The sequence below is a fragment of the Aegilops tauschii genome, chromosome 3, assembly GCF_002575655.3.
Source record: "Aegilops tauschii subsp. strangulata cultivar AL8/78 chromosome 3, Aet v6.0, whole genome shotgun sequence".
NCBI lineage: Eukaryota > Viridiplantae > Streptophyta > Magnoliopsida > Poales > Poaceae > Aegilops > Aegilops tauschii.
The window spans coordinates 434,166,172-434,184,265 of record NC_053037.3 but is presented as its reverse complement, the minus strand read 5'-3'; the positions used below and the strand labels follow the sequence as shown (position 1 = coordinate 434,184,265).

The 18,094-nt window shown below is 41.8% G+C and overlaps 1 protein-coding gene across 4 annotated transcripts; it reads right to left on the bottom strand.

The window, feature by feature from the left end:
• Window positions 1-11,654: 11,654 nt before the first annotated feature.
• LOC109757495 (small RNA degrading nuclease 5) lies at window positions 11,655-17,634 on the bottom strand. Of its 4 annotated transcripts, none has more exons than XR_012205264.1 (16): window positions 17,386-17,634; window positions 17,187-17,316; window positions 16,367-16,423; window positions 16,218-16,283; window positions 15,643-15,776; window positions 15,407-15,510; window positions 14,523-14,630; window positions 14,361-14,431; window positions 14,100-14,159; window positions 13,829-13,884; window positions 13,491-13,551; window positions 13,137-13,404; window positions 12,813-12,994; window positions 12,435-12,618; window positions 12,171-12,296; window positions 11,655-12,052 (listed from the first exon to the last, which is right to left on the bottom strand). XR_012205264.1 is itself a non-coding variant. In XM_073510766.1 (16 exons), exons 2-15 carry the CDS (start codon window positions 17,265-17,267, stop codon window positions 12,173-12,175), a joined length of 1,662 nt encoding a protein of 553 aa, XP_073366867.1. In that variant the 5' UTR covers window positions 17,268-17,316; window positions 17,386-17,634; the 3' UTR covers window positions 11,655-12,052; window positions 12,171-12,172. The 4 variants fall into 4 exon arrangements, 3 of the variants coding, with proteins under 3 accessions (XP_073366867.1, XP_020171903.1, XP_073366866.1); XM_073510766.1 differs by having other exon boundaries at window positions 12,435-12,724; XM_020316314.3 differs by having other exon boundaries at window positions 11,655-12,296; window positions 12,435-12,724.
• Between the last annotated feature and the right edge of the window lie 460 nt (window positions 17,635-18,094).

Below are 18,094 nucleotides of genomic sequence, written 5' to 3'. Positions count from 1 at the left end.
AATGGATCGCTGGAGCTTGCACACTTTGTCAGCACCTTTAGGATCGATAAAACCTTCTGGTTGCATCATATACAACTCTTCTTTAAGAAATCCATTAAGGAATGCAGTTTTGACATCCATTTGCCAGATTTCATAATCATAAAATGCGGCAACTGCTAACATGATTCGGATAGACTTAAGCATCGCTACGGGTGAGAAGGTCTCATCATAGTCAACTCCTTGAACTCGTCGAAAACCTTTCGCGACAAGTCGAGCTTTGTAGATAGTAACATTACCATCAGTGTCAGTCTTCTTCTTAAAGATCCATTTATTCTCTATGGCTTGCCGATCATCGGGCAAGTCCACAAAGTCCATACTTTGTTCTCATACATGGATCCCATCTCGGATTTCATGGCCTCAAGCCATTCTGTGGAATATGGGCTCATCATCGCTTCCTCATAGTTTGTAGGTTCATCATGGTCTAGTAACATGACTTCCAGAACAGGATTAGCATACCACTCTAGTGCGGAACGTGCTCTGGTTGACCTACGAGGTTCGGTAGTAACTTGATCCGAAGTTTCATGATCATTATCATTAGCTTCCTCACTAATTGGTGTAGGTATCACTAGAACTGATATCTGTGATGAACTACTTTCCAATTCAAGAGAAGGTACAATTACCTCATCAAGTTCTACTTTCCTCCCACTCACTTCTTTCGAGAGAAACTCCTTCTCTAGAAAGGATCCATTCTTAGCAATAAATATCTTGCCTTCGGATCTGTGATAGAAGGTGTACCCAACAGTCTCTTTTGGGTATCCTATGAAGACGCACTTCTCCGATTTGGGTTCGAGCTTATCAGGCTGAAGCTTTTTCACATAAGCATCGCAACCCCAAATTATAAGAAACGACAGCTTAGGTTTCTTTCCAAACCACAGTTCATATGGTGTCGTCTCAACGGATTTAGATGGTGCCCTATTTAAAGTGAATGCAGCTGTCTCTAATGCATAACCCCAAAACGATAGTGGTAAATCGGTAAGAGACATCATAGATCGCACCATATCTAATGAAGTACGGTTACGACGTTCGGACACACCATTACGCTATGGTGTTCCAGGTGGCGTGAGTTGTGAAACTATTCCACATTGTTTTAAATGAAGGCCAAACTCATAACTCAAATATTTGCCTCCGCGATCAGATCATAGAAACTTTATTTTCTAGTTACGATGATTCTCCACTTCACTCTCAAATTCTTTGAACTTTTTAAATGTTTCAGACTTGTGTTCCATTAAGTAAATATACCCATATCTGCTCAAATCATCTGTGAAGGTCAAAAAATAACGATACCCGCCGCGAGCCTCAACACTCATCGGACCGCATACATCGGTATGTATTATTTCCAATAAGTCAGTAGCTCGCTCCATTGTTCCGGAGAACGGAGTCTTAGTCATCTTGTCCATGAGGCATGGTTTGCAAGCATCAAATGATTCATAATCAAGTGATTCCAAAAGTCCATCTGCATGGAGTTTCTTCATGCGCTTTACACCAATATGACTTAAACGGCAGTGCCACAAATATGTTGCACTATCATTATCAACTTTCCATCTTTTGGCATCAATATTATGAATATGTGTATCACCACAATCGAGATTCAACAAAAATAGACCACTCTTCAAGGGTGCATGACCATAAAAGATATTACTCATATAAATTGAACAACCATTATTCTCTGATTTAAATGAATAACCGTCTCATATTAAACAAGATCCAGATATAATGTTCACGCTCAACGCTGGCACCAAATAACAATTATTCAGGTCTAAAACTAATCTCGAAGGTAGAGGTAGAGGTAGCATGCCGACGGCGATCACATCGACCTTGGAACCATTCCCGATGTGCATCGTCACCTCGCCCTTAGCCAATCTTCGTTTAATCCGTAGCCCCTGTTTCGAGTTACAAATATGAGCAACCGAACCAGTATCAAATACCCAGGCACTGCTACGAGCATTAGTAAGGTACACATCAATAACATGTATATCAAATATACCTTTGTTCACTTTGCCATCCTTCTTATCCGCCAAATACTTGGGGCAGTTCCGCTTCCAGTGACCAATCCCTTTGCAGTAGAAGCACTCAGTTTCAGGCTTAGGTCCAGACTTGGGCTTCTTCCCGAGAGTGGCAACTTGCTTTCCATTCTTCTTGAAGTTCCCCTTCTTCCCTTACCCTTTTTCTTGAAACTAGTGGTCTTGTTAACCATCAACACTTGATGCTCCTTCTTGATTTCTACCTCCGCAACTTTGAGCATTGCGAAGAGCTCGAGAACGGTCTTCTCCATCCCTTTGCATATTATAGTTCATCACGAAGCCTTTATAGCTTGGTGGCGGTGATTGAAGAACTCTTTCAATAACACTATCATCCGGAAGATTAACTCCCAGCTGAGTCAAGTGGTTATGGTACCCAGACATTCTGAGTATGTGTTCACTGACAGAACTGTTCTCCTCCATCTTGCAGCTATAGAACTTGTTGGAGACTTCATATCTCTCAACTCGGGCATTTACTTGAAATATTAACTTCAACTCTTGGAACATCTCATATGCTCCATGACGTTCAAAACGTCTTTGAAGTCCCGATTCTAAGTCATAAAGCATGGCACACTGAACTATCGAGTAGTCATCAACACGCGACTGCCAGGCATTCACAATGTCCACAGTTGCTGGAGGGGGTGGCACACCTAGCGGTGCATCAAGGACATAATTCTTCTGTGCAGCAATGAGGATAATCCTCAAGTTACGGAACCAGTCCGTGTAGTTGCTGCCATCATCTTTCAACTTAGATTTCTCTAGGAACGCATTAAAATTCAAGGGAACGGTAGCACGAGCCATTGATCTACAACATAGATATGCAAAAAAAAAAATTGACTGGGTAGATATGCAAAAATTATCAGGACTAAGTTCATGATAAATTAAGTTCAATTAATCATATTACATAAGAACTCCCACTTAGATAGACATCCCTCGAGTAATCTAAATGATCACGTGATCCAAATCAACTAAACCATGTCCGATCATCACGTGAGATGGAGTAGTTTTCAATGGTGAACATCTCTATGTTGATCATATCTACTATATGATTCATGTTCGACCTTTCGGTCTCTAGTGTTCCGAGGCCATGTCTGTACATGCTAGGCTCATCAAGTTTAACCCGAGTATTCCGCACGTGCAAAACTGTCTTGCACCCGTTGTATGTGAACGTAGAGCTTATCACACCCGATCATCACGTGGTGTCTCGGCACGACGAACTGTCGCAACGGTGCATACTTAGGGAGAACACCTATACCTTGAAATTTTAGTAAGGGATCATCTTATAATGCTACCGCCGTACTAAGCAAAATAAGATGCACAAAAGATAAACATCACATGCAATCAAAATATGTGACATGATATGGCCATCATCATCTTGTGCCTTTGATCTCCATCTCCAAAGCACCCTCATGATCTCCATCGTCACCGGCTTGACACCTTGATCTCCATCGTAGCGTCGTGGTCGTCTTGCCAACTATTGCTTCTACAACTATCGCTAATGCATAGTGATAAAGTAAAGCAATTACATGGCCTGTGCATCTCATACAATAAAGCGACAACCATAAGGCTCCTGCCAGTTGCCGATAACTTTTACAAAACATGATCATCTCATCCAACAACGTATATCACATCATGTCTTGACCATATCACATCACAACATGCCCTACAAAAACAAGTTAGACGTCCTCTACTTTGTTGTTGCAAGTTTTACGTGGCTGCTACGGGCTTCTAGCAAGAACCGTTCTTACCTACGCATCAAGACCACAACGATGTTTTGTCAAGTTTGCTGTTTTAACCTTCAACAAGGACCAGCCGTAGTCAAATTCGATTCAACTAAAGTTGGAGAAACAGACACCCGCCTGCCACCTTTATGCAAAACTAGTTGCATGTCTGTCGGTGGAACCGGTCTCATGAACGTGATCATGTAAGGTTGGTCCGGGCCGCTTCATCCAGCAATACCGCCGAATCAAAATAAGACGTTGGTGGTAAGCAGTATGACTATCATCGCCCACAACTCTTTGTGTTCTACTCGTGCATATCATCTACGGATAGACCTGGCTCGGATACCACTGTTGGGGAACGTAGCATGCAATTTCAAAATATTTCCTACGATCACGCAAGATCTATCTAGGAGATGCATACCAACGAGAGGGGGAGAGTGTGTCCATGTACCCTCATAGACCGAAAGCGGAAGCATTAGTTTAACGCGGTTGATGTAGTCGAACGTCTTCGCGATCCAACCGATCAAGTACCGAACGTACGGCACCTCCAAGTTCTGCACATGTTCAACTCGATGACGTCCCTCGAACTCTTGATCCAACAAAGTGTTGAGGGAGAGTTTTGTCAGCACGACGGCGTGGTGACGGTGATGGTGAAGTGATCCGCGCAGGGCTTCGCCTAAGCACTACGACAATATGACCGGAGGAGTAAACGGTGGAGGGGGGCACCGCACACGGCTAAGAAACAATTGATGTACTTTGGGGTGCCCCCCTGATCCCGTATATAAAGGAGGAGAGGGAGGAGGCCGGCCCTAGGGGTGCGCCATGGGGGGACCGACTTGGACTCCTAGTCCTAATCGCCCCCCCCCCTTCCTTCTTACGGAGGGGGAAAGGGGGAAGGAGAGGGAGAGGGAGAAGGAAAGGGGCTGCCCCCCTGCCCTTGTCCAATTCGGACTGCCAATGGGGGGGCGCGCGCCACCCCTTGTGGGCTGCCCTCTCTATCCCCTATGGCCCAAGTTGGCCCATTACTTTCCCCGGGGGGTTCCGGTAACCTCCCGGTACTCCGATAAATATCCGAAACGCTCTGAAACCATTCTGATGTCCGAATACTATCATCCAATATATCAATCTTTACCTCTCGACCATTTCGAGACTCCTCGTCATGTCCGTGATCTCATCCGGGACTCCGAACAAACTTCGGTCACCAAAACACATAACTCATAATACAAATCATCATCGAACATTAAGCGTGTGGACCCTACGAGTTCGAGAACTATGTAGACATGACCGAGACACCGCTCTGGTCAATAACCAATAGCGGAACCTGGATGCTCATATTGGCTCCCACATATTCTATGAAGATCTTTATCGGTCGAACCGTTATGACAACATACGTTATTCCCTTTGTCATCGGTATGTTACTTGCCCAAGATTCGATCGTCGGTATCCTCATACCTAGTTCAATCTCTTTACCGGCAAGTCTCTTTACTCGTTCCGTAATGCATCATCTCGTAACTAACTTATTACTCGCATTGCTTGCAAGGCTTATTATGATGTGCATTACCGAGAGGGCCCAGAGATACCTCTCCGATATTCTAAGTGACAAATCCTAATCTCGATCTATGCCAACCCAACAAAACACCTTCGGAGATACCTGTAGAGCATCTTTATAATCACCCATTTACGTTGTGACGTTTGATAGCACACAAGGTATTCCTCCGGTATTTGGGAGTTGCATAATCTCATAGTCAAAGGAACATGTATAAGTCATGAAGAAAGCAATAGCAATCAAACTTAATGATCATTATGCTAAGCTAACGGATGGGTCTTGTCCATCACATCATTCTCCTATTGATGTGATCCCATTCATCAAATGACAACACATGTCTATGGTTAGGAAACACAACCATCTTTGATTAATGAGCTAGTCTAGTAGAGGCTTACTAGGGACACTGTCTTGTCTATGTATCCACACATGTATCAAGTTTCCGGTTAATACAATTCTAGCATGAATAATAGATATTTATCATGATATAAGGAAATATAAATAACAACTTTATTATTGCCTCTAGGGCATATTTCCTTCAAGGAGAACATGGTATTGAGAATCAAAGAGAGAGAAGAAGCCATCTAGCTACTAGCTATGGACCCGTTGGTCTGTGGTAAACTACTCACGCTTCATCGGAGGGGCAATAGAGTTGATGTAGATGCCCTCCGTGATCGAATCCCCCTCCGGCAGGATGCCGGAAAAGGCCCCAAGATGGGATCTCATGGGAACAGAAGGTTACGGCGGCGGAAAAGTATTTTGGTGGATGACTCTGGTCGTTTGGGAATATTTGGGGATTTATAGAACTTAAAAGGAGGTCGGTGGACTCCCAAGGTGCCCACATGCCAGGGGGCGCCCCCCCCCCCCCAGGGCGCGCCTTGGAGGCTTCTGGAGTCCTTGGGACTCTTTTGACTTGGCCTCCAAGCTCCGTGGATGTCTTCTGGTCCAAAAAATCATCGTAAAGTTTTATTCCGTTTGGACTCCGTTTGATATTCCTTTTCTGTAAAACTCAAAAACAAGGAAAAAATAGAAACTGGCACTAGGCTCTAGGTTAATAAGTTAGTCCCAAAAATAATATAAAATAGCATATTAATGCATATAAGACATCCAAAACAGATAATATAATAGCATGGAACAATAAAAAATTATAGATACGTTGGAGACGTATCATACCTCATCATCATCACCACCATCCCCGAAGAAATACACTTGAGTATACGGGTATGGGCACCACCCTAGGCTTGCGCCAAGCTTGGGGGAGGTGCCCCAGTATCGTATCACCATCACTTCTATTATATTTACCTATCTTAATTCGATCTTTAGTTATTTCATGATTTAGAAGAATAAAAGTTTAATATGGTCTATTTTCGAGTGCTAGTTTCGTGATCTATCCATCTATGTAATCGAGTTGATAGTTATATAATAAAGAATAGTTTGAGTTTTGCTTCTTTACTTTTATGTTTCAATCTTAGCAATGAAAATAATAAAAAGATCATATACTAATCCCATGGAAAGTAATGACTTTACATAAAGAAAAGTATAAGTGATAAATTTGTTGGAAGTTAACAAACATAGTATTGGTCAATGATGCAATTCATGAAAAAATAATAAGGGAAGAGAAGATTCACATATAAATATACCATCCTGGACATCTTTTATGATTGTGAGCCCCCATTAAATATTCTATGTCAATTTGTTGACGTTGGACAAGGAAGACAACGTAATGAGTTATGTTTGCTTATATTCACATAGAAGTTATATTGTCATGGATCCTCCAACATGTGGTGCATGTGCATCCAAAACCTTTAAACCCAATTTCATGCCATGAGAGTCCACTATATCTACCTATGGATTGAATAAGATCCTTCAAGTAAGTTGTCATCGGTGCATAAAGCAATAAAAGTTGCTCCTAAATATGTATGATCTTTTATTGTAAGGGAAAATAAGCTTTGTACGATCTTGTGATGGTAAAGAAATAAAAGCGACGGACTGCATAATAAAGGTTGCTATCACAAGGGGCAATATAAAGTGACGTTCCTTTACATTAAGAGATTGCACATCCAAAAATAAAAAGCGCATGACAACCTCTACTTCCCTCTACGAAGGATCTATCTTTTACCTTTATGTATTTACTTTTCATGCAAGAGTCAATAGTGTTCTCCTCTATTCATTTTTCATTTTTCTCTTTGCAAGTATCATGTGGTGGGGAAAGATCTAGGTATATATATCTAGTTGGATATGAGTGATCATGAGTTATTATTGTTGACATTACCCTTGAGATAAATGAATTGGGAGGCAAAACTATGTCATGAGTGTCAACAATCATAGAAAACTAAATGATAGTTGAGTATGTGGACTTGCTAAACAAAATCTCTTACATGAGACCCTTCCTGGAAATATGATGAATTGTAATTGCCATGTTACTAAGAACATAGTTTGTTGGTTTTCAAGAAAGTTTATGCTTTATACTTCGCTATTGTGATGAATTTTTACTTGCTCATGAGAAGTTCTATGATAATATATATTGCAGATATGGTAATAATCATGATGCTACTATGTCTGTATTTGGTTTTTATCTACACCTCTGTCTCTCTCTCTAAACATGTGGTCATGATTATCGATATCGGCTTCGCTTGAGGACAAGCGAGGTCTAAGCTTGGGGGAGTTGATACGTCCATTTTGCATCATCTTTTCCTACTATTATTTATAATGTTTTTGATCATTATAACACTTTGTGATGCAATTCTAATGCCTTTTCTCTCTTAATTTGCAAGATTTACATGAAGAGGGAGATTGCCTGCAGGTGGAATTCTGGAACTGAAAAAGCTATATTAGAGATACCTATTCTGCACAACTCCAAATTAGCTGAAATTTCACAGAGAATTATTTTGAAATATATAAAAAATACTGGAGAAAAGAAATATCAGAGCGGACCCACCAGCTGCCCAGAAGGCACATGGGCATGCCCATGTACCTTGTGGGGCCCACAGCTGGCCTCCGGCTCCCAACTTCTGCTATATGAGGGGTTTTGACCTAGAAAAATAAGGAGAGGACTCACGGGACGAAGCATCGCCGTCTCGAGGCGGAACCTGGGCAGGAGCACTTTTGCTCCCCCACTGAGAGATTCCTCCGGGGATACTTCCCTCTAGGAGGGGGAAATCGAAGCCATCGACATCACAAACAAACCTCTCATCATGGGAGCACCAATCTTCATCAACATCTTCACCAACACCATCTCATCTCAAACCCTAGTTCATATCTTGTATTCAATCTTAGTCTCAAAACCTTAGATTGGTACTTGTGGACTGCTAGTAGTGTTGATTACATCTTGTAGTTGATGCTAGTTGGTTTATCTGGTGGAATATTATATGTTCATATCCTTAATGATATTCAATACCCCTCTGATCTTGAACATGGATATGATTTGTGAGTAGTTACTTTTGTTCTTGAGGACATGGAAGAAATCTTGTCATAAGTAATCGTGAGAATTTGGTATTCGTTCGATATTTTAACGTTATGTATGGTGTTGCTTAGTTTAGTGGTGTCATGTGGACGTCGACTACATGACACTTCACCATACTTGGGCCTAAGGGAAGACATTGTGGAGTAGTAATTAGATTATGGGTTGTTAGAGTGGTAGAAGCTTAAATCCTAGTTTATGCGTTATTCCGTAAGGGGCTGATTTGGATCCATATGTTTCATGTTATGGTTAGATTTATATTAATTCTTCCTTCGTAGTTGTGGATGCTAGGGGGTAATCATAAGTGTGAAGTTTGTTCAAGTAAGAACAGCACCCAAGCATCGGTCCACCCACATATCAAATTATCAAAGTAGCGAGCGCGAATCAACCAAACATGATGAAAGTGACTAGATCAAATTCCCGTGTATCCTCAAGAACGCTTTGCTTGCTATAAGAGACTGCTCTGACCTGTCCTTTACTGCAAAAAGGATTGGGCTACCTTGTTGCACCTTGGTTACAATTGCTGCTTGTTGCTCATTACAAATGACCTTGCTATTAAACTATCTGTTACCGATAATTTCAGTGCTTGCAGACAATACATTGCTAAAACCGCTTGTCAATTCCTTCTGCTCCTCGTTGGGTTCGACACTTACTTGTCGAAAGGGCTACGATTGATCCGCTATACTTGTGGGTCATCAACCATGCTTGCTTAGGACATCTCAACACAATATCCGTTCGCGGACAGTGATGCGGAGCCGGCCATTCAACCTTGTCCACTAAAACTTCCGCCTCATTTGTTTATTTTCTAAGTCCGCGAGCTCAAAATAACAGCATATCAAATCGCATATGATTGAAAACATTCAAATGTGACAATATTTCTAATTTAAATATTACAATCCAACTAAGTTTTCAAATAAATGGTTCAAACTTGAATTCAACTAGTATATATGTTCTAGTTGTCCCCTTTAACTTCCCACAGATGCTCAATCAAAGCTTCCTTGATTTGCTCATGAGTTGATCGATGCTGAATTTGTTGATGCATTTGAACAAACTCATCAAACGTGTCCATATTTTGATCCGGAAGTTGGATAGGATCACACATGTTCTCAAATTCCAAACCTTCGGCGGCATCTTCACCCTCATCCTTCACTATCATGTTTGCATGATCAAACAACATGTTATCACTTCCCACAAGGTTCTTGGGTCCCATTGTTTAGCAGGTCCACGAAGAATTGCAAAACAGTCTTGGAGCACTCCAAATGCCCTCTCCACATCATTTCTAGCTCCTTCTCATCTTTGGGCACAGTGAGATCTTTTCTGCCCAACTGGCTTAGTGATGGTCTTGGCGAAGGTAGCCCACGTATATTAAATACCATCAACCAGATAGTAGCACATGTTGTACTAATGGCCAATCACAGTATAGTTGCAAGGACGAGCTTGCCCTTCAGTCAGCCTAGCAAACAATAGAGACTGCAGCAGCACATTGATGTCATTGTGAGGCCCGGGCATGCCAAAGAAAGCGTGCCAAATCCAGAGGTCATGTGATGCAACTGCCTCAAGAATGATGTTGGTCTTCGTAGCATGGCCGTGACATTGCCCTTGTAGAGTTTTTGGGCAGTTCTTCCATCTTCGGTGGATGCAATCAAGAGATCCGAGCAAACCTGACCACCCTCTTACTTCAGGCGTTGCCAAGAGTCTCTCGGTGTCTGCTTCAGTTGGTTCTCTCAAGTACTGAGGTCCAAACACCTCGACCACCGTTGTAGCAAATCTGACCGTGGCGTCTCTGCATGTGCTCTTAGACAACCGCACGTACTCGTCCCACTTATCTGCGGTCGTGCCATATGCAAGCATCGGCAATGCAGCCATGCACTTCTGATGACCAGAGAATCCAATCCTTCCTACAACATTTTTCTTCAAGATGAAGTAGTCATTGTTGTAGGACCGAACACAATTGTAGAGGCCATCGAAGACATTTTTTCGCATCTAAAAGCGTCGGCAAAAATCGTCTGTGAAAAGGGCATTGGGGGCAAAGTAGTCGTCCATCGCGTTTCACCAAACACTTGCCATGCGTGGTGATCCCTATAGGACGGATGGTACATGTGCAGCAGACAGACTAGAGGTGTGGACTAGCGGCAGAGGACAAATAGAGTGGCGACCGTGTGTAGCAACGGAGGCCACGGAGGTCCAAGGCTTGGCGGGCGGCTGGTATGGTAGGGCGGCGGCGGCGGGGGAGGAAAAGGATGCCAAGAAAGAGGGAAGGATGGAAACGCAGTGTCCGGACGGGGTTTTAGGTGGGCTAGAGGTGTCAGAGTACTGCGTGACGACGGTCTGGACAAAACTCTTAATTTGCTTTCTGTTTGTGAAAAACAGACTGGTCCACTAACCGTTACGGTGTTGGATGGCAAAGTGTACCCAAACAAAACGGTCTGAACGATTAAGAGCGATTTAAGGGTCCATTTTGGAGATTCCCTTAACCCGCTTATCTCAGTTTGGTAACGGCGGTTGGCTTGTTTCCATACGAGAAGTACTCCGAGGGAGCAACCGCAAACTGGGCCAAATTGTCCGAGTACGCGCGCTATCACCACATACCATGCCAGCCGTTGTTGGTAATGCTTTCAGATCAGTCTACAGAATACATTCCGGTGTTGGTTTGCCAATAAATTCATGGTGCCAAGTATTTTACATACTTACAGGCTTAGCTTTTCTGTTGATTGCAGCACCAACCCAAGCATCCGTAGCACCTAGTAACTTGTATGTTCGTTCTCACTTTGTTTCAAACGGTTAGTCTGAAGCTTGCGCCACAAACGCCCAAATATTCTGAAGAAAGCGCGGGGGCTTGTGGCGCCGTCATACGCTATGATGCTCGGGACTACTTCATGGAGGCATGTGCACTACATTGTCATTACTAGACTAAAATCAGTGCAATTTTAGTTTCTGGGTGATTTCAGAGTTTACCCAGGTGCAAAATACAAACAATTACTGGAAATTACCATCCCAGCCCACCAAATTAGTATGCCTGAAATCCGAAAAGTGATGCAAATGATCTACAGTACAACCTATCGTCCCAGCCCACAAAAAATCATAAGGCACGCCTCGGACTTCAAAGCCGTGTTTCAAAGCTGAATCCGTGTAATAGCCTCAAGTTTTCATGTCAGTCGGTTAGGATCCAGTCCATGCACGACTCCATCCTTCCTAAAATTAACGAAGCCGTTTGCAGGTACATCATCAATCTTGCACACCTGAATCCATCCTTCCAGCAAGGCTGCAACTACTGAAGGGGTGTTTGTGAGTTACATCGATCTTCAAAAATGGTTGTTAACAGTGCAAGCTCAGAATGGCGCATCAAGTTCCATCTCCGGAACATGTGGGGAAAAGAACAAGTTGCTTACAGCTAATGCTTGACACAGCAGAAGCATAGAGCAACTTCTGCTTGAGCCTGTAAATCTTCCAATGCATGGACAATATTTTCCCGGCTATCGACTGTTTCTTCTCTGTGGTTGAGCATTTTCTTTAATCTGCATGACATACCACGGTTACTAAAGGTTAGTAGGTAACATGGCACACAGTTTAAGCAACAGACTATAGCCAGCTCGAGGACAAACTCAAACTAGAATGGAAAACAGGAAATGCTTTCTTTCTGAATATGAATTTACCTTTGGACCAAAGGAGTATCCCCATGACCGGTACATATAATAAACATTGCATTTTCAGGCAGTGTATCATATAGTTTTTTTATTTTCTTGTCCAATTCACTCAAAATTGCCTTCAGCTCTGGACAAATTTGCTTTGCTCTTTTCCGGGCAGTTTTTCTATCACAGGTTTTCAATGCAATAGCCTCTGCAACACAGGATTTCAATTTTTCAGGATCTTCAGCTCTTTTACGTAGATAAGAGATCAATCCTGAAAACTGAGTCCAGACAAAGCTGATTTTGTCATTCTTTACCTGCAGTGAGATTTTAGCAACTAATGAGAACTTGTAAAAAATCACTGAAGCAATGCTATTACGCTACCACTAAAAAAAAAATATTAACCTCTTTCATTGATCTGGAGAGGGCGTCATCATCTGAGAAAACTGCAATTGAATTGCAGGAAGCATCTGAATAGCGGTCAAGAACAAACACTTCATCAATGAGGGAACTCCTTTTCCCACATTCATGCAGAATGGAAGACAACTTTCTTCGTGAAAACGATGGTGGAGAGCCAAAATCAGGACCTGGAAAATAAGATGATAAACATTACCACAGAAAGGCAACAAATCAGACAAATCAAATACCAAAAAGCATGTGCTTGTAATGACCTGTCCATGCCTAACCGTTGGAAAAGCAATAAAAACAGTACTGAAAAGTATGATTTACCGTATTTGATTTTCAAAAAGGCAAGATCCAGAGCAGCTCTTGCATCTTCCACGCTGTCATGCCCAGACCCTGTGTTCTGGATCACCCGGCTAAGATATTTGTTTGCAAGGACACGTAAAGCAATTTTACAGCGTGGGCCACGATTATATTTGTACAAAACAGCAGTATCGATGACCAAGTCATGAGATATCCGTAATGCCAAAAGGTCATTTTCCAAAGAATGCCCAACAAGAATGGTTTCTTTGTACACAAGTCCAACAAACTCTTCCTGAAAGAGACACAATGGTCTCAGCTAAAGTAGGATGAAATGATGACAAAAACTAAAAAATCATGAGAAAATTAGAAACAGCTGACCTGAATCTCCTGGAGGGTTGTTGTCACATCGGATAGCATCTCAGCAGTGATTCCACTAAACCTGCACTATTAAGAATATTTATACTCAAAGCTATCATTCAGCACCTAAGAATATATAAAGGCATAAATTAGGAAAGTGGAATTTCAATTAAAATAAGAAATTGATAATATTACTAATATACATGTGCTTCAAATAGAGGTACCAAATCCTAGCATCCTCACAAATCACAACCAAGTTCTAACCTAAATACGCTGAGGAAAACTGGCTCGAAAATATAGCATAGTTGAGGTTCAGGCTAGCTAGCCCTACAAGAAAGGAAAGTGAAGGCATCCTGTACCTTGTATTGTAATCAGTTATTGGATTAGTAGGCTTGACTAGTTTATCCAGTATCACCTGAAGAGATTACAAAAAAAAAAATGGAGACTGAAGTGTGAAGAAAAATAATGGTTCATGCCAGCACATGTTATAGAGAAGAATTATGTATTTGGTCAAATTATTAAGATCACTTTGATCAAAAGAAAACAGAAATCTGAGTCGAGCATTATTGTGATAGGGACGATTTTTGTTAGGATGCTCTAGCCAAGCTTTGGGAAGGGAAGTACACATACCTCTCCTTTAACATCGACTAATGTCACTCTTGTAAGTTCAAATCCAGCTGCTGTCACACACTGAAAAGTGAAAAATTATAAAGTACATGACATATATTTTTAATGAATATCAGAATAAGAATAAAAAGGTGGCATGAATGTAAACCTATGAACACTAGATAAACCTAATATTTCAAAAAAAAACTTGGATGAACAAATCAAACAAGGGCCTCAAAATATACAGCAGTATTTTAAAATTCAAGAAACAGAAAATCTTCTTACCATCTCACAATCAAGTGCGAGAATTTCGTATGGGGAAGAGCCTCTAGGAGCTGCAACCGTAGGGACAAAACCTGGAAATTTTGGCAGAAAAAGGAAAACATCCATTTTAACGTCAGGGCATAAAATTGGAAGGCAGGGTCAATAAATAAATAAAAAACTAACCTGGTAAATTGAGTGTGTAGCCATTATCTTCCAAGTCCTTTTTAGAAAGTGTGTAATATTTAACAGGAAAAGGTATATCTTTTAGGTCCGCCAGACTCGATAATTTACCTGAAACAAAAAAAAGGTTAACAAATCGCCCAAAATAAAATATAAAATCGATTTGGTTCAGGAATCAGTAGTGCCCACTTGTCATAGGAAAGGAAGGTTGAAATAAGCGGTAGGCGTAAGCGAGGCGGTTGGCCGTGCTTAAGCGCCCTAGGCGTGGCCTAGGCGATCATATGTTTTTTCTATCAGGATGTATCTGTTGTTATTATATTGTGTATCGATATTATTTGAGGGCATATAATTAAATTAACTACAAGCTACTAACATAAGAATATGACCCATTTGGCATATTAATGCAATATGGCATGACTTCTCGATTCGGTAGACAATTTTTTGTTTTGCGCTGCCTAGACTCCCATTTATGCCCTAGGCGAGGCATTTGGCCATTGCCTAGTTCCTAAGCGTGCCTAGGCGCCTCCTAGGCACTGCCTTTTCCAATTAATACACTAATTTTAGTGAATGGCTAAATGTACATAAACAGCAAATAAATAGAAGAGCCGAGCTTAGGGAAATAAATGATAGATGCTCAGCAAGAAATATATCCAGTTAGTTCGCTATACTGTCAACTCCAGCCTGGTGAGAAACTTCTGATGTGACATGACTTTAGATTATGCTAGCTGCCATGTGACATTTAAAATATGAAAAGGAATCTTAACCATAAATCGAACATCATATCTTTTCAGTGCCTAATGACTACTCACATAATAGCAGACCAAATCACATAGTGCGGGGCCGAAAAGGTACAATAGACACAATTTTTAGGAGCCATGATCTCATACCTCCATCGGATTCATATGATTGGTTTGAAGTTTGTGGCTGCCGCTTTCGCTTTACTCTGCATGTCAGGAGTGCGTCAATGGTATGCCTTTCATCTGGTATACAGCTGCCAAAAGAAAATTAAGTTAGCTATAATGAGTGTACAGAATAGATATGAGAACAGTGTCGCTATTATACTGATAATAGAATACAAAAAACTGTAGACAAAAAATTCAAAGTCTCTGTTTAAAGCACAAACCTTGAAGCTAGAACAGGTTTTGGATTGCCACACAATCCTTTCAAAGAAGAAAGGAGGCGGGACTGAGACATGTATAAAGCTGCATCGAGGCCAGGAACATAGAGAAGGATAACTTTTGGGATAAGAGGCTTGTTCTGAACACCAAAGAAAACATAGTTTTAGAGCTAAGTACGGGTAGGGTTTCTAAAGCAGCAAATAATACTAACGGAAGTCCACATTACGTGTGCATATCGATGCTTACTTCAAATCGGCATCTATAATTCACTTATTGTAGTCACAAGTTGCCAGTAATTATTATTTTATGGTTTTCACTAGGTTAAAAAATGCTGCATGTTTTTGAGATACTCCCTCTGTAAACAAACGTAAGACGTTTCGGGTCACACTAGTGACCTTAAACATCTTACACTTTTACTTTAGTAATTACAGAACAGGTTGTTCTCAGTCCAAAGTGCAGTTATGAAAATTATGGACCAGAAAAACTCAGTTATTCTTCATTGATAATGACTGAAACAGTGGAAAGAAAAAAGAAAATCATGTTCTCCACAAAGTAAGAAGGGCAAGGGAACAGAATTTACTTTAACAAACACCCATGAAGGCGGCATGCCTTCACCAATAACCCAAGTTACTAGCCCCTGGACATCCTGTGTTACAACCAAATGGTGTGTTAGAACGAAGAAAGAAAAGTCAGTGGTCAATTTGCATTGTGTTTTTGCTATGAAAGGACCTGCAAATTCAATGTGGAATCTGAAGTGGCCTCCTTAAAAATAACATCAGGTTTAGCCTGGATAGAATGTAAAAAAAATGAGACAAGGATTAGTTCTGTAAGAAATAAGGCATAGCTTCAAGTAGCAAATGTATTAATCAGTAAAAGTAAGCAGCACAAGAGTACTCTGACCAAATAACAAATAAGCAAATATCCACATGTCCAGCTAGACACACGTCTGTGATAAAATTGTTGAATATAAACAATATTTACATGCTTATTCACCTAATACTCCATTTATATCATGTAGACGTAATTCAAATATTTGATCACAGTGAAAACATAGAAGGTTTCTAGTGTTAAGAGCAAACTCTGATAACAAAATACGCGACGTATTCATCGAATTCCAGGTGGGGCGACTTCCTTTTATTTGACAGAAGAAACACTCTTCTGCTCAACAAGCAATCAGTCTAGGTTTTTGCCTCACAGAAAAAATCCAATATCTCTATGTCGTATTTGTACCATGAAACCACCTATAGGTATCCACACTTCAACCCTTTGAGAAATCTCTCCCAGAATATGGAGTGAAGCCTCATACATATTTTGGCCCAGCTCCACTAGCAACAGTCACCCAAAAATGCCATCTTCACCATGAGCCACTATATAAAGTTAAATGAACAGTACAATGTTGCAATTGCATGACCCTCTATCCAACAAACTAAAACTCCAAAACTTACTTTGGAGTTTCCTAGTAGCAGACTAACACAGCTCCAGGTGGTTAAAAACTTCCTACCTCTCTAAAACAGTGAAGAAGAGAAAAGGACGGGAAGAAAGCACGTACATCGGGACCGAAGACGTCGTAATACGTAGAGGCAGCGGGGACGGCCCCGTCGGCTTCCCCGGAGCCGGAGGGGGTCGACATGTCGGGCGCCGCCGCGGGGGCGAATCTAGAAGTTCTGCCGGGTGCGCGCCTGCACAGCCAGAACTCGTGAAGGTCAGTGGGACTTTACTAATCGCTGGATGGAAAAAAAAACGCATACCTCAAAACTCAACTGCGGACGGGGTGGAGACGGCAGGAACGTGATGTCCCGACGAGGAAGAACGGGAACGGCGATGGCGGCCGCGCGCGTGAGAGGCCGTGGTGGGTGGGGGTGGGGGGCATGGGGGATGGGATTGAGGCGCCGGCGATGACGCCGCTGGGGAACGGCACGGCGGCGGGTGTAGGGCTTGGTGGTAAAGCAGGGGAGAGAAATTTAGGGCGCGTTTGGATCCCTGGCAAGATTGATCGTGGGCCTTGCTGGGCTTGGCTCGGTATTTGGAACGGTAAAGAGTATACCTAGAAACAACTCAAAAGATCTAAAAAAAACTAGAAACTATGCTCAAGCCTTGTTAAAAAAACTATGCTCAATCCCTGAAAGAAAAAGGAAACTTTGCTCAAAAAGTAAAAAACTCAACCTCGGAAACTTCCTAAAGAAATGAATACCTAAGAAACGGGTTTAAAGCTCTACCGACGAAAAACTTATCCGGCGATATTTCTTATTGGGTCTTATTATATCAACGCACGCCCTCCTCTACCATCCCGTTGTTCGGGATGATGAAGGGGACGACTCTATCCATATACCCCGTTGTGGCAAGGAAAGGTGATATAGGGTTTGGGGCAGATTAGACTGGTTGGTCTCAAGGCACCATGGAGAATTCGTCTTCGACGCGAGCAATGATGGACAAAGGGTTGAAACCTAAGGTAGATAT